The following is a 13,196-nucleotide window of genomic DNA, read 5'->3' as shown; positions in this document are numbered from 1 at the left end:
GTTATCGCCGAGTCAGCGTTGCACGAAATGCATCCTGTATTTGGATTAGCCTAGGACTGCGGCTGGTGACCCAGAGACAGAGGGGTGAACATCAAGTGCTACAGCCCGCTGCAGCTTCTTCTCTCCCTTTGCAGAGCTGCATACCAGATTCGGGCAGCATTTCGGCGTCAGTTGTCCACTCTCTTGTTTCCTACCAGCGGTTTCTGGAAGCTCACCGATGCCGTTCACGTCCAAAGCGAAATGAGCTAATGGTATTCCGCGGAAAACCATCGAAGGCCTGTCTCAGGTGCCGGCAGAGGAGACTCCGAGTATGCTTCTTTCTTTAAAAAAGTATTGAATCATTTCTCACAAGCTAACTTGGCGCATAGTGCGATCAGCAACGGCCCAGTTGTCGCTCTTGCATTCGTGCTGGGGAACCATGCGATGGCTATCGAGACACAGAGTCAGTCCGCATCAATGACGAAACCGAGCTCGTGCGATCAAAAGCACTCAGTAACGCGGGCCTTACTCAAAGCAAGCAATTGAATGTTCCTATCAAGTTTCGACACCTGCCGCAGGATCTCCAAGCCCTGGGGCGGGACATATTCTTTGCCTACTACGTCTCGGACTTTAGCCGGACTTGGAGTTTCCTCTTCCAGTACCTAGATCAGAATGTCACCCCTGAGCATGTGAGCCTAGGAATTGATGCCGTTAGTCTTGCGTTTCTCTCGCATCAGGTCTCGTCGCCAACGGCCAAGGATCTGGCACGGAGGAAATACTGTTTGGCACTCGGGAAAATCAACAAGGAGTTGCAGGATCCGGCGAAGGCAAGGGCTACAACCACGTTTGATGGAGCTCTATTACTTGACCTCTTTGAAAAGATCATGAAGTCAGCCTCTGAGGTCAATACCTCGCGGCATGCGCATGTAGAAGGTGCGCTAGCGTTGGTCAAGCTACGCGGTGTCGAACAATTCACTGAGAGTTCTGAGTTGAGGGCTCTTATGGGACTCTCGCTTAACGCAACGATTTGTGCATTGAGTACTGGGCGGCCCATTCCGGAAGAGATTCGAAAGATCAGAAGACACGCGGCTCAATTTCTCGATACAACATACCCCAAATGGACCTTGAGTGGTGTCATGCTTGACGTTGCAGATCTAGCAGCTGAAATGCGCAGGGGAACGCTGACGCCGGAAGAGAGAGTGGCAAGAAGCCTTGATAAGGACCAAGAGCTCCAAACCGTTGCTCTTGAAGCAGCTCCAGCATGGACTTACGACCGGAAATTTGTTTCTGGCCACGATAGCAGAGTCGTTGCGCTCGACGGGTTCTTCGACGTATATCCCAACCGGATGATAACACAAATGTGGAACGTGTTACGGTTGACAAGGATCCTCCTTGGTGAAGAGATAGTCGAGTCCTGCATGAAAAGTCAAGACCAAGAGAGCGAAGCCCAGTCTAATCGAGCCAAAGTTACAATTATAGAAATGACCCGAGAGATATGTGCTTCTGTTCCTCAGATGACCAACTGCGACTTCGCCGCGCGACACAAATTACCTGGCGGTGGACTTTCAAGCCCTAGCTCGCAACACACGCACACCATGACACACATCCTCGATGTCTACATCCTTATATTCAGTCTGTACGTCGTGGCATGGTCGCGCAACTGCTTGCCCACCACTCGCGAATGGACGGTCAAGCAATTGCAGCACATTGCCGACCACTTTGGTATCAAAGAAGCCGGCATCATCCTCGACATTTTGAAGAAGCAGCAGCAGGAAGAACGTAAAGATCCATGGTAAGTATACAGTCTCCTTGGTTATTTTTTTCCCTCTGCAAATGCCAATACTTCACATTTCCTATGCCATACTACCCGAGTCACGACAGAATAAAGAGAAAACCCCTGTAAAACTTTCCTGGGCGGCCCCAGCATCGAAGCAAGGCTTCCAAGCTCCTCGACGCGTGCATGATGGGGACGAAGACAGCAGGTTTCCCAAAGTCAGTCACGTTGTCATCGGGTCTGAGCCTGAAGCCAAGAGAAGGGTTCCACGCCCGCAAACGAGATGCTCGGTATCAACATGACAAAAGCAAGACCAAAACTGAACTCAGCACAGGATAGAGAGTCCCTGGCCCATATACAGACTCCTAGGAAGTTCCGCTTTCGCATCCTCGTAAAGTACATAGACAACCTTGAACCAATGGACCCATCGACGAGAAGGTGCGCTTACGCAGGGTTTCATTTAGACATCAGGCCGTTATTATTTTCCCTTGCCTAGCTCTGCTTACATTTTCTAACGCCTCAAACCCTTTTAGTGACCGCAGTTCTAGACTTGCACATTATCGCCTGTTTACGCACGCCGAGGATGCTATGTCCAGCCCTGTAGGTACATGTCCATGGGCGCTCAAAATACGAAATGCGGAGAAAGAAGCACACCCGTGTACTCATCCAGCTCACGTCACCACCGACACTCCAAAGTAAGTCCCCTTCCTCTCTTTTCGTAGCGTCAAGTAAGCACGCTATGGTCTTTGAAGGGCACAATGGAGTGGGATCAGCTGGGCTTCTCAATACCTACCTACTATGACTGTCACCATATACTAAACGTCCCCAACAAACATACATTACAAAAAGAAATGGGACATGTTGAATCCTACTGACAACGCGGTAGTCGCCCCCTCGGCCCTCAAGACCCACGCCTCTGCTACCGATCCGCAGGCTTTGCTGCAGGTCCATGGACCAGTCTGGACGACCCTGCGTGGCCGACGGCATTGTTTCAAGACAAGTTTGCTACGAAGTTGAGTCACGTTGGTGGTTAGTCTGAGGGTTCTGACAGATTTGTACCTGGCGCGGTAAGTATGTGAAAGATGGGGACTTGCGGTGGCTAAGTTTGATTGAAGAGAAGTAGGGTATTTGATGCTAATATGTCCTGTAAGATGACCGGCTGCTGCAACTAGGAAGAATGCAAATTGAGAAAAATGTTCAAATTCCCATTTATGCTAGAGGTTTGCCATATAAGTGAAGCAGGCAGATGCAATTGTTCCACTCTTTCAAAGAGTCAAATATAACTAACAAATCTGCGCACGAGCGCATACAGCGTGCAGGTACGCACACATCAACCCACCCAGCCCCATGCAGTATGCGCAACCTGCGCAAAAGCAACCCAAGTCTTGAATTACCTCGTACTCGTCGTCAGCCTCTACGCTGACCGATACGAACCCAATTGACATGGTACAAATGATGAACACCAAGCGTGATGCAAGTGATGGAAGCGCCCGCCGATCTTTTGTTCGAATGATACATGAGCCGGCCAAGTGGCGGTAGAAAATATCAAGATATATAACGCCGGTAGATGCACCTAGTGCGCCAGGGTACGGCTTGGAGCCTGAGCCAAGCTATTCAAATCCGAATCCCTATCAGATGGTGTTGAAACAGCGTCGCAGGAAAAATAGTTGGTTGAACGGAGATGCAAAAGGAAGTTGTAATGTGTGGAGGCTTAGTTGAGGAAGCCCTTGCAGCCGACAGAACCGCAGAGACAAGGAATACGATCCGTAGCGTCCATTTCGCGCTCGAACTTGTAGTCGTAAGTGAGTTCTTCATCTGTCTTGAAGTTAGCAAGCTTCTTCATACTAGCGTCGACGCGGGGGTTCTTACCTTGTCCAATGTCTCGCAGCGCATAGATGACGATGCGCTTCGTGTTGTCCACGCGAATAATCTTCGCTGTGCAATTAGGCGTACAGCTATGGTTGATGAACCTTGCAATGCCACCCATCTTCGTTGCATCAATGACCGTATCTTCATCGATTCGGAAGAGGTAACTTGAGCCCACGCCTTGCATGTCATACTTTGCCTCGCGCAAATCGGCAACGCGCTGACGCACCTTCTCACCGACGTATTCGATGATCATGTCGTTTGCGGCGATGCTCTCTTGTGCGTATAGGCCCCAGTTGTGGATGGCGGATCGGTCGAACTTGACAAGTTTCTTTCGCTTCTTAAGCTGGTTGAAGCGCAAGGCATCACCTTCGGCGCCGGACATGTTCTTGGAAATGTTGATGTCGTTTACCATGCGGCGATTGTTGGCACGGTTGGCGCGGGAGTTGGCTGTCGATGTCTTATGAGACGAAGCCTGGAACTTGAAGCCTTCCACTGAAATGACACTTCGTTCTTCCTGTTTGGCTCGGCGTTGGCGTTCTTCGCGTTGTTTCTGAACCCGAATACGATGCGGTAGGTACTTCGATTTCTCGGATTCGCGAATCTTCTTGACACCTTCTGTCCTGGCTGATCCAGTTGGATTTGGAACATAGTAACCTTCGATCTTGGTCTCGGTGCGAGAGACGCCTTCTTCGCCAGGTCGATTGAGGTGCTTGATAGATTTTTGCTTCCAAGCCCAAGACTGAGCGTCTCCGATGTTCGCCGCAGCAACGGAGTCCATGACCGTCTTTAGGTGACGCAGATCCTCGTCGTCTTTGAGCATATGTTGCCAACCATCAATGTCCATCACCACACTCAGATCATCTTCAACCGTCTTGCGAGGTTCGACAGAAGATACGCCCCAGTAAACGGAACCTCGCTCGTCTTCTTCTGGTGTCTCTTCTGTGATAGGAACTTCGGTGATCTCTTTCTGATCTTTGACTTCCGCAATATCTTCGTCCACGGGTGTCGCAATCTCCGATAATTCAACCTTCGCAGCCTTGGCCTCTTCCTCCAGCTGTTTCTTGGTCTTCTTCTTGGATTTGGTGGCGCTCTGCTTCTTCTTGAGTGACTTGAGTGTCTCAGGCAGTTCGGTTGTCTCAATCGGTTTGAGCGCTTCGTCGTCTTGTGTGATGATAACTTCAGGATCAAGTTTGTCAACCGGGCTTGTCTCGACGCCAAAGATTGCGTCTGCTTCTTGTTCAATCTTCCGCAACCTCCTGAAACCCTTGAGCGCTTTGTCTGCCTTCTTCCAGATGGGCGAAGAACGTGGCAGAATGGCAAGCACTTGTTCCAGCTCTTTCTCGGCCATGTTTTCGGGATCTTTGTGGATGCAATGAGCAAGCAGGCTCCTAGCGTGCGAATCGTCCATCTCATCATCACTATCCTCGCCCCAGCCGGTTTCAATGCGACGCCGTTTGGCACGGTGGGCTCTTGATGACTGCTCTTCTTCGTCTTCCTCAACTTCAGTTGAAGGAGCGCGGCTGATAGGTCGACTTTCCTGCTCTTCCGTACCGCGTGTCAAAACACTTTGCGATTCATCGTCCGATTCCTCCGGTTCAAACATTTCAATCATCTGTCGATGAAGGCCACGGGCGACACGGGGTTTGGGGGCGGATGCCTTCCTTCGCTCGTCTGCGAAGGCATTCACGATTCGAGGGGGCTTCTTCCCACGTTGTCGGTTGGCGTCGTACGGGCCAAGCGCCTTGCGACCACGTCCAGCAAACCCTGCAGCACGGGACCTTGGTGTGCCAGCTCCAAAGTTATCCAACCCAGGAGCCAGAAGTATCGGTGGTCGTATGTCATCCTCCTTCTTTGGTGGGTCTGAGATGTCGAGCTTTCGCCGCTTCGCCACGTGGAGATTGGGGTCCATCAACTCAAGTATGGTGGGTGCAGCTAGGCGGGTTTTGATGTCGCTAAGGACCTTTTCCTGTAGCTCATGCTTGAGTAGCTCAAGGGCTGCCACCACGGGATCTAACGAGTCTGCCCTCTGCTTCTTTTCGAATTCTAGATCTTCCGCTTCTTCCTGTGCAACCTGCTCATCTATGGCCTTGCGCTTCTTATCCGCCATTACGCGCTCTGGGCTTGGACTTCGCTCGTAGTCTGGGTCACCGTATTGATTGCATTCCATGTTCATCACGTAGGTGAATAGTGCTTGCATGTGGCACTCGCGGAAGCAGCGAACGGTCTCATCTTCGCCCCGCTTCGATTCTTCGAAGAGCACATAGTATCCAGTCTGATCGCACCGCACAGCTGCCCACCGAAAGTTCTTCAACCGCTTCTTGAGATGTTCCACTGTCGTGCTGAGGACCGGTACATATGCGTGCGAGATGAAAAGGTAGGGTTTCCGTTTGAGGGTTGGTTTGACTAGCTCTCGTTCTATGAGATACGAAAGCGCAGCCTTTCGCGACAAGGGTTCTCGAGGTATCGGGATCGGCGGTCGTGCGCCTTTCCCAGAGGGGCCTTTCGGCACATTTGCTGGTAAATCAAAGTTTCCTGGGGTAACTAGAGGCACAAGCGAGGCCGACTTTGCAGCCAGCTTAGCTCGCAACTTCTCCTCCTCTTTGCGGGTTTGCTGTACAGCCCAGTCGACCAATTTCGCGCATCTTCGGCCTTCGCGATCAGAGTGCACTTTGATAGACTGCTGGCCAATGCGCTGGTTTGTGCCTTCCCGCTCGGCTCGCTTTGCTGATGTTGATGCTTTGATGGCCACTGTGCCCCGCGTAGCTGGAGTGTCGCGAAATTTGACTAGACAGATGCCCAAGGGGCTGCCATTGTCGGGATGCACCTGATTGCGAACGTTTTCTACTTGGCCGTAGGTGGAGAAGAAACCCCGTAATTGGGCGTCTGGGGTTAAAGGGTCAAATCCTGTGACGACGACTTGGGTCGCGGGTCCCGGGCCGCATGATATGCGGGAATCGAAAGAATATGGCTTGGCGACATATGGGGCTATGCGTACTTTCGTCTTCGGGGCAATTGGACCCACCGTCTTGATAATATAGCTCCCGGTAGAGTAGCCAACAATTGCCAGCCGCGGGTCGGGAGGAGGAGATGGGTCGCCCTGTAACACAAGTCAAGTTAGCCTTAGCGTCACAGGACGACCACATCTATGATTTTCAATTGTAGCCATCACGTACCTTATCCAATATCGACGTGTACTTTGGCGTTCTGCTTTGTCTCGCCTTTTTATCAAGTTTCGGGTCGAGGAGCGGGTCGTAGGTCAGGCGCTGACCTAGCACGCCGTCGGAAGGAAACACGGATATGCGCGTCTCTGGCGGCGTGTTTATGGGGGTGATGGTGTTGGTGACATTATTGGACGCGCTCGATGGCGCCGCGCGAGTGGAGGCAGAGGTCGCGTGCATGGTCTCATACGAAGATGTGATGGACCGCGGACTAGGGAGCTTGCCAGGTGGAGACGAGTCTGAGCTGGTCAAGGGTGTAAGAGCGTGTAGAGATGTATATTGACCACAACGCGACATGGTTGAGGGCTCCGACAGAGTGGACGAAGGTGGAGGCGTGGAGGAGTGCGAGCCAAGGTCGTTTAGCAGCTCGCCTGGGCACCGCGCATCGTTGTTGGGTGAATATAAATTATTGCTCGTGCTAGTGGCGCGTGTTTCACCGGCGGCTGATGACGCGATGACAGCCGAAGCTGAAGGCGAGGGCGAGTGGACGGACGAGCCCGCGCGATGCGAACCTGCCCGTCGCAGAATCCTGTCTTGTCTTCTTTCACCGCGTCTTGCTGTGGACATGTGGTCGAGGACCACTGCTCCAAAGTGATGGCTCCGCCGTCAAGGCGCACCCATATACCTAGCGTCCGTTGAATCAGCACAGATTTCCTCGCGCCATCCCGGGAGAGCTGTGTGCGGTTGAGCGATGAGGGTAAGAGGGCTGCGCGGTTGCGGGACTCGACAGCGCTGCAGGCCAGTGGACGGGGAAGTGGACAACGCGCACACGCGGTGAAGACGTGTCAAAGGCCTACAAGGGGGGCCAGGGGAGCGGAGATGAATGAAGAAGTGAAAAGGATGAGATGGGCGAGCAACCGACAGCCGTCTGCGCGTGCAGATGGGGGCTGGTGGCAGATACGGCCGTTGTTGGAATGTGAGAGGTTCCAAGGTGAAGTCTTGCGCATCTCGACGCTAAGCCTGGCTAGTGGTAAAGGGGGAGGAGGAGCGCCCATCACCAACGAACCCATTGCCCACCCAACCTTTGTTCTCTAACGCACACCCAGGAGCGGCCTACGCTGTCGCGCAATCTCCTGCATCACCTCCTGCATACGAATATCGCCTCAGAATCGCACGTCGGTATTCGCGCGACGATTTCTACATACAACACCCCCCCATACGCCGCATGTCTGCCAACCTCCAGCCGCCTGCGTCAGCGATCGCCCACGCTCCCTCCTCTTCTCAGCCTGTAACACCGCTCAGTTAGATACAAAGAGGCACCATAGCATGCGTTAGGTACAGATTGACATGCGACAACTAAATTAAGATAGACGCGGAAATTGTCGTCAACTCTTGCATGGCACGTGAGCACGACTCTCCAGCAGGGGACGCAACGAGCCGCGACGATAAAGCGACCCGAGTGCATAATCACAAGAGTCGATATACCCTGATGGACGCTGGACACGACGGACTTTTCTCTCCATGTCGAGCGCGATAGAGCTACAGGCAGGCACGCCCTATGCAATGCGCAGCCATGTGGGCTCGCGAAGGAGATTACATTGAGCTAAACTACCTTGCGTAGCTAGCCACTTTCAAATGCCAGACCTTGCCGTGTCCTATAACATGCTTTCAGTCGTACCAGAATGCCCACCTAATCCACAAACTTGCCCTCAACCCACCCCTTCCGCTTGACGCCCAACTCCACCGCCGCATTCCCCCAATCCAATCCATGATTATGTCCCTCATTCTTCCCCGCGCCCGCAATCCCCGCCCTATGCAACCCTTGCTCCTCGCTCAGCAAGGTCAACAAGCCAAATATGACTGGCACATTGCCTTCGAGCTGCAACCGCATCAGCCCATGGCTGACGGCTTCTGAAATGTATTCAAAGTGCATAGTCTCGCCCTTTATCAGCACACCGATAGCGATCAAGGCGTCAAAGGGCGCGGTCGACTTGGACGACGTGTCTTTCGAAGTGAGGTTGAGTTGAGTGAGGTCTGATGCGGAGCCTAGGAGGTCGGCGGCTGCGCCTACAACGCCCGTGGACGAGGACTGGACTTGTGAGGCCGAGTATAATCTAGAAAACGCTTGCATCAGTCTCTTGTAGAATCCAGAGAGGCCTGCGTCCAATATGTGGTTCGACGTACTGCTTGACAGCATACGGCAGCTCATAGCTCCCGGGCACACTCTGAATCACTATGTTCTCCTCCTTCACACCCGCCTGCGCAAGCGCCTTCTTCGTGCCGTCGAGGAGCGCATCAATCAGCGTTGTATTCCATCTTGCATGGATAATGCCGATCCGGAGTCCAGAGCCTGTGACGTGTTAGTCTGGAGCACCTCTGCGCGTGGAGCATGATGGTGGGATGGCGGGGTTGTACGAACCGTCGTAGGATTTGGGTGCGCCCGGGCCTTTGAGAGTCGCCATGGTGGATGTCTGTGAAGATTCAATGGGTATATCAAAACGTACGTATATAGGTGGTGAGTGTGTCTCAGACGTGGGGTATGGTTTGCTTGGGTGGGCCGAAGAATGCAGGAACCGTATCCTCAATGCTCCAGTAAGCTGCCCCGCAACAGACGACAGGGGTCCCGCATAGCGTCATCTCTGGCACATGAAACAAACACTAACGTTCCATCACCATTTTGGTTGTATTAGCATACGAGGTACAAGCGTTTAGAAAACAGAGATTTTCATTCCAACGTGATATCGGAGCCCGAGCAACCCTGCTTCCAAGGCCAGTACATAGTTTCATCTTCTACATGTCGCGTGAGCTTCTTCCGGGAGCTTTCAAAAATAACAATCAAACCCAGAGTATGTTCACTCCTGTGACGCCAATTCCAGATCCTACATACATTCTACTCGACAGTGACCGACTTAGCAAGGTTGCGGGGCATATCGACATTGAGGCCCTCAGCAACGGCCATCCAGTAAGCCATAAGCTGCAGAGGAATGACGTTGATCAAGCCCTGCAAGCAGTCAACGTTGCTAGGCACCTCAATCTTGTCCGTCTTGTCCGTGGGGAACTCGGGGTCGTTCTCGTTGCAGATGATGATGGGCCGTCCAGAACGAGCAATGACCTGTTGGTAGGCGTTGAGCGACTTTGCGAAGATTTCGTCGCGGGTAAGGATCATGACAATCGGGAGGTTCTCGTCAACCAGGGCGAGCACACCGTGCTTGAGCTCACCAGACATGACAGCCTCGCAATGGAGGTAGGAGATTTCCTTGATCTTGAGGGCACCCTCGAGGGCAGTGGCATGCTGAGAGCCACGACCAAGGAGCAACAAGGACTTTTGGTCCTTGAACCTCTCGCAAAGCTTCTTGATGGGCTGGTCGAGCTTGAGCACCTCCTTGAACTGCTCTGAGACCTTGGTAAGACCTTCCATAATCTCGCCGCGCCTCTTTTGCTTGGACGCACGATCCTCACTGAGAGACAGCGCAAACATGACCATGCAGACGAACTGGGATGTGTACGCCTTGGTGGAGGCAACACCGATCTCGGGACCAGCGTTGATGTGGACACCGCAGTGGGTGAGGAGGGAGATGGAGGAACCGACATTGTTGACAATACCAACAGTAAGAGCACCACGCTCCAAGCAGTAGCGGAGGGCCATGAGCGAATCTGCGGTCTCACCGGACTGTGAGACGAAAACACAAGTGTCGTCGCGGAAAACTGGTGCTTTACGATCCAAGAAATCGGAGGCCAGCTCAACGGCAATGGGGATCTCTGTCAGCTCCTCGAAAATACCGCGGACAGCCATGCAAGAGTGGTAAGAGGTACCGCAAGCAATGAAAATAATCCTTCGGCATCGCCTGATGGTTGCGAGGTATTGGCGAAGGCCACCAAGAGTGACGGTCTTGTTGACAGCGTCGAGACGACCACGCATAGCGTTGACGACGGACTCGGGCTGCTCGAAAATCTCCTTCTGCATGAAGTGGTCGAAGCGGCCCTTCATGATCTCCTGAAGCTGGATCTCAAGAGTCTGGATGGTACGGACGTTGGAGGAACCATCGTCCCTGTGGAGGCGGTGGATGTTCAGCGAACCCTCGTGAATGTGTGCGATATCGTCGTCCTCAAGGTACAGAACCTTTTTGGTGTGCTCGACAATGGAGGCTGGGTCGGAGGAGAGGAAGAACTCGGTGGGCATCGGGACGCCGTCGTCAGAGAGGAAAGCGCGGGATTGCGATCGGTGAAGGAGCGACTTGTCAGGCGGTGCGAGCAAGTTGTTCGTCTTCTTGAGCGCAGCGTTGTGGGACGCGCTCTCGGCGGGGAGGGCAGCACCCTCGTCGTTGTACTCAACATCGACAAAGTCGACCTTCATCTTCCTCTGTGTCCGCACACCGATAACAAGGGGAGAACCCTTGCGGGCAGCGACCACCTCGTGAGGGAAGTGCACAGACTTTAGGAGAAGACCGAATGCTCCCTGAAGCTCCTTGATTACGGCCTTGACGAGAGCGGGGAAGCTCAGGTCAGGGTGCTCAGAGTAGATGTACTTTGTGAGCTTTGCGATAGCCTCGGTGTCGGTCTCAGTCTCGAACTTGAAGCCCTTGCTCTCGAGCAGCGTCTTCAACTCCTTGTAGTTTGTGATGATGCCATTGTGGACGACAGCGAATTCCCAGTCGGGGTCGGACCTATTGGGTGACGGATTAGCCTCGCGCACAGAGACATTGGAGGTGACGTGCGGGACGCGTGACATACCTGTGGGGATGGCAGTTGACGCGCGAAGGAGGACCATGGGTGGCCCATCGTGTGTGAGCAATACCGGCATGCGAGTCGAAGACCTTGTTCAAGTCGAAGTTTTGCTCATCGACGAGCTTCTTCAGCGAGGCGACCTTGCCGACCTCCTTGACTGCGTAGACCTCATTCTTCTTGTCGCCGTCGATGGCAAGACCGGCTGAGTCGTAGCCGCGGTACTCTAGGCGTTGGAGGCCTGTGGAGGAGACTTGTTAGCAACGCATCTCTGGGCTCCGCTGAGCGGCTGTCGCACGGAAAAAGTGCGGCTAAGAAGGGAAACTTACCATTGATGAGTGTGTTGAGAATGTACTTCCTGTCCTTCTCCACCAGGTAGTTGATGTAGCCAAAGATACCGCTTCAAAGGGCTTTGTTAGTTCTGTTTACGCTGAGGCATCGGGGGGGGAGAATAGCGGGGCAGTTGAACCTACCACATGGCGAGGCAACGAGAGAACTGGGTTGGATGTAAATAAAAGCGAGGGATAAGGTTGTCGGCTTCAATTAGGGGTAGTAGAGAAGGGTAGGGGTGGGAGAAGAGGACAGATGGTGGGAGAAGAGCAAAAAGCGGTGGATGGTGTTGGTAGCTTTATATCTTCATGAGCCAAGCGCAAGCCCCAACAGAGCAGAGGCACTCCACTTTCTCCCCTCAGCTAGCCTCGCCAGTGCAGCCATACGCATGGGTCCGGGGCGCCTCCACCATCCTTGAATTTCTCTTCTCGCGCCCTGCTACACTGACATTGTCGCACCGTGTTCCATGGCAGAACGTCACATCAGTTCCTCTTTCTCTGCAACATCCCCCTCCCCTATTCCGTCATGTTCTCGGGATGAAGGCCACGATCGGAGTCGACGACCTTGTCCTCCAATCACGCCCGTTACTGCTCCTGGCACCCATGGAAGATCGCCGCTATTGTTTTCAGGGACGATGGCGCAGTGGTTCCAAAATAGCAACACTAAGCTCGTTTTTCTACCATTTTCTGTCAACAGTGCTGGAATTCTCTGATCACGCTGCTGCCATTGCGGCGACTAACTGCCAACTGCTCGTATCTCAACGGGCGACGCGAGTAGCGGTTTCATGGGCTGCTTAGGAAAACCATTCTATTTCTGCACAAGCAAAAACTCAACACCATGGATTACGACGTCAGCAGCGACATCCCAGGCCACGTATGGCTACGGCTCCGACTCCAGACGAGGAACGCTTGCCGCCAATCGCTATTCGCTTCTCTCACGGGCTTTCCGCTGGCTAGGTAAAGAGTGTGGGCCAGTACCTCACCTCCAGGGCCCACTAAACGGCGGGAGATGTTCCGTCTCTCTGCAGCTTTTGCTTTTTTGCTTTGGAGCCAATGTCGTTATCAGACGGTGAGAAACAGTCTGCGTTTCTGCCATGCATGCCTCATTCTCACACTCTCACGCAGTGAAGCACATCCCCAGAGCGCAGTGGCTTGCCTCGTGAACGAATCACGAAATCAGAAGGTCAACGTGTAGGAGCAGGCTGAGACTTTGGGCGTATCTGTCTCTTCTGCGGCTGGACGGTAAGCATTTGGTAGGCCCCCTGCACGCTTGTCCCTCTGGGCAGCTTAGCTTATTGTCTGATACTTGGCCGTCTCAGCTCTGGCACGGCGTGCCAGTGTGAACTCTCTCCCCAGTCATGTATC

General features: G+C 53.3%; 5 protein-coding genes across 5 annotated transcripts; 1 reads left to right on the top strand and 4 right to left on the bottom strand.

Annotated features, from left to right (window-relative positions):
* Nucleotides 1-90: 90 nt before the first annotated feature.
* K460DRAFT_312336 (uncharacterized protein) lies at nucleotides 91-2,942 on the top strand. Its single transcript, XM_040930214.1, has 4 exons — nucleotides 91-308; nucleotides 369-1,771; nucleotides 2,287-2,448; nucleotides 2,640-2,942. Exons 1-4 carry the CDS (start codon nucleotides 249-251, stop codon nucleotides 2,785-2,787), a joined length of 1,773 nt encoding a protein of 590 aa, XP_040788250.1. The 5' UTR covers nucleotides 91-248; the 3' UTR covers nucleotides 2,788-2,942.
* Nucleotides 2,943-3,256: 314 nt separating this feature from the next.
* K460DRAFT_366529 (histone H3-K4 methyltransferase Set1) lies at nucleotides 3,257-7,793 on the bottom strand. The gene is made up of 3 exons (XM_040933395.1): nucleotides 6,796-7,793; nucleotides 3,623-6,719; nucleotides 3,257-3,568 (listed from the first exon to the last, which is right to left on the bottom strand). The coding sequence occupies exons 1-3, from the start codon at nucleotides 7,405-7,407 to the stop codon at nucleotides 3,465-3,467; spliced, it is 3,813 nt and encodes a 1,270-aa protein (XP_040788249.1). The 5' UTR covers nucleotides 7,408-7,793; the 3' UTR covers nucleotides 3,257-3,464.
* K460DRAFT_113083 (uncharacterized protein) lies at nucleotides 7,517-7,941 on the bottom strand. The gene has a single exon (XM_040926567.1). The coding sequence runs from the start codon at nucleotides 7,848-7,850 to the stop codon at nucleotides 7,626-7,628; it is 225 nt and encodes a 74-aa protein (XP_040788248.1). The 5' UTR covers nucleotides 7,851-7,941; the 3' UTR covers nucleotides 7,517-7,625.
* A 416-nt stretch (nucleotides 7,942-8,357) lies between these two features.
* Nucleotides 8,358-9,360, bottom strand: K460DRAFT_113131 (6,7-dimethyl-8-ribityllumazine synthase-like protein). The gene is made up of 3 exons (XM_040926568.1): nucleotides 9,200-9,360; nucleotides 8,965-9,130; nucleotides 8,358-8,894 (listed from the first exon to the last, which is right to left on the bottom strand). The coding sequence occupies exons 1-3, from the start codon at nucleotides 9,240-9,242 to the stop codon at nucleotides 8,471-8,473; spliced, it is 633 nt and encodes a 210-aa protein (XP_040788247.1). The 5' UTR covers nucleotides 9,243-9,360; the 3' UTR covers nucleotides 8,358-8,470.
* Nucleotides 9,266-12,122, bottom strand: K460DRAFT_366526 (glucosamine-fructose-6-phosphate aminotransferase). Its single transcript, XM_040933394.1, has 4 exons — nucleotides 11,976-12,122; nucleotides 11,832-11,902; nucleotides 11,512-11,743; nucleotides 9,266-11,444 (listed from the first exon to the last, which is right to left on the bottom strand). Exons 1-4 carry the CDS (start codon nucleotides 11,978-11,980, stop codon nucleotides 9,671-9,673), a joined length of 2,082 nt encoding a protein of 693 aa, XP_040788246.1. The 5' UTR covers nucleotides 11,981-12,122; the 3' UTR covers nucleotides 9,266-9,670.
* Nucleotides 12,123-13,196: the final 1,074 nt, after the last annotated feature.

The sequence above is a fragment of the Cucurbitaria berberidis genome, assembly GCF_010015615.1.
Source record: "Cucurbitaria berberidis CBS 394.84 unplaced genomic scaffold K460scaffold_3, whole genome shotgun sequence".
NCBI lineage: Eukaryota > Fungi > Ascomycota > Dothideomycetes > Pleosporales > Cucurbitariaceae > Cucurbitaria > Cucurbitaria berberidis.
Note: the sequence above shows the minus strand (reverse complement) of the source record. Positions and strands in the feature narration are given on the sequence as shown.

Coding starts and splice junctions, on each gene's coding strand:
- K460DRAFT_312336 (XM_040930214.1), top strand. CDS start 249: ATGGTATTCCGCGGAAAACCATCGAAGGCCTGTCTCAGGTGCCGGCAG. Junction 309..368: donor GCCGGCAGAGGAGACTCCGA/GTATGCTTCTTT, acceptor CTTGGCGCATAG/TGCGATCAGCAACGGCCCAG. Junction 1,772..2,286: donor GAAGAACGTAAAGATCCATG/GTAAGTATACAG, acceptor AAACCCTTTTAG/TGACCGCAGTTCTAGACTTG.
- K460DRAFT_366529 (XM_040933395.1), bottom strand. CDS start 7,407: ATGTCCACAGCAAGACGCGGTGAAAGAAGACAAGACAGGATTCTGCGA. Junction 6,720..6,795: donor ACACGTCGATATTGGATAAG/GTACGTGATGGC, acceptor CTTGTGTTACAG/GGCGACCCATCTCCTCCTCC. Junction 3,569..3,622: donor GCTGCGAGACATTGGACAAG/GTAAGAACCCCC, acceptor ACTTCAAGACAG/ATGAAGAACTCACTTACGAC.
- K460DRAFT_113083 (XM_040926567.1), bottom strand. CDS start 7,850: ATGGGTTCGTTGGTGATGGGCGCTCCTCCTCCCCCTTTACCACTAGCC.
- K460DRAFT_113131 (XM_040926568.1), bottom strand. CDS start 9,242: ATGGCGACTCTCAAAGGCCCGGGCGCACCCAAATCCTACGACG. Junction 9,131..9,199: donor CGCACCCAAATCCTACGACG/GTTCGTACAACC, acceptor AACACGTCACAG/GCTCTGGACTCCGGATCGGC. Junction 8,895..8,964: donor CTGCCGTATGCTGTCAAGCA/GTACGTCGAACC, acceptor AGCGTTTTCTAG/ATTATACTCGGCCTCACAAG.
- K460DRAFT_366526 (XM_040933394.1), bottom strand. Junction 11,744..11,831: donor TCTCAACACACTCATCAATG/GTAAGTTTCCCT, acceptor TCTCCTCCACAG/GCCTCCAACGCCTAGAGTAC. Junction 11,445..11,511: donor GTCAACTGCCATCCCCACAG/GTATGTCACGCG, acceptor GTCACCCAATAG/GTCCGACCCCGACTGGGAAT.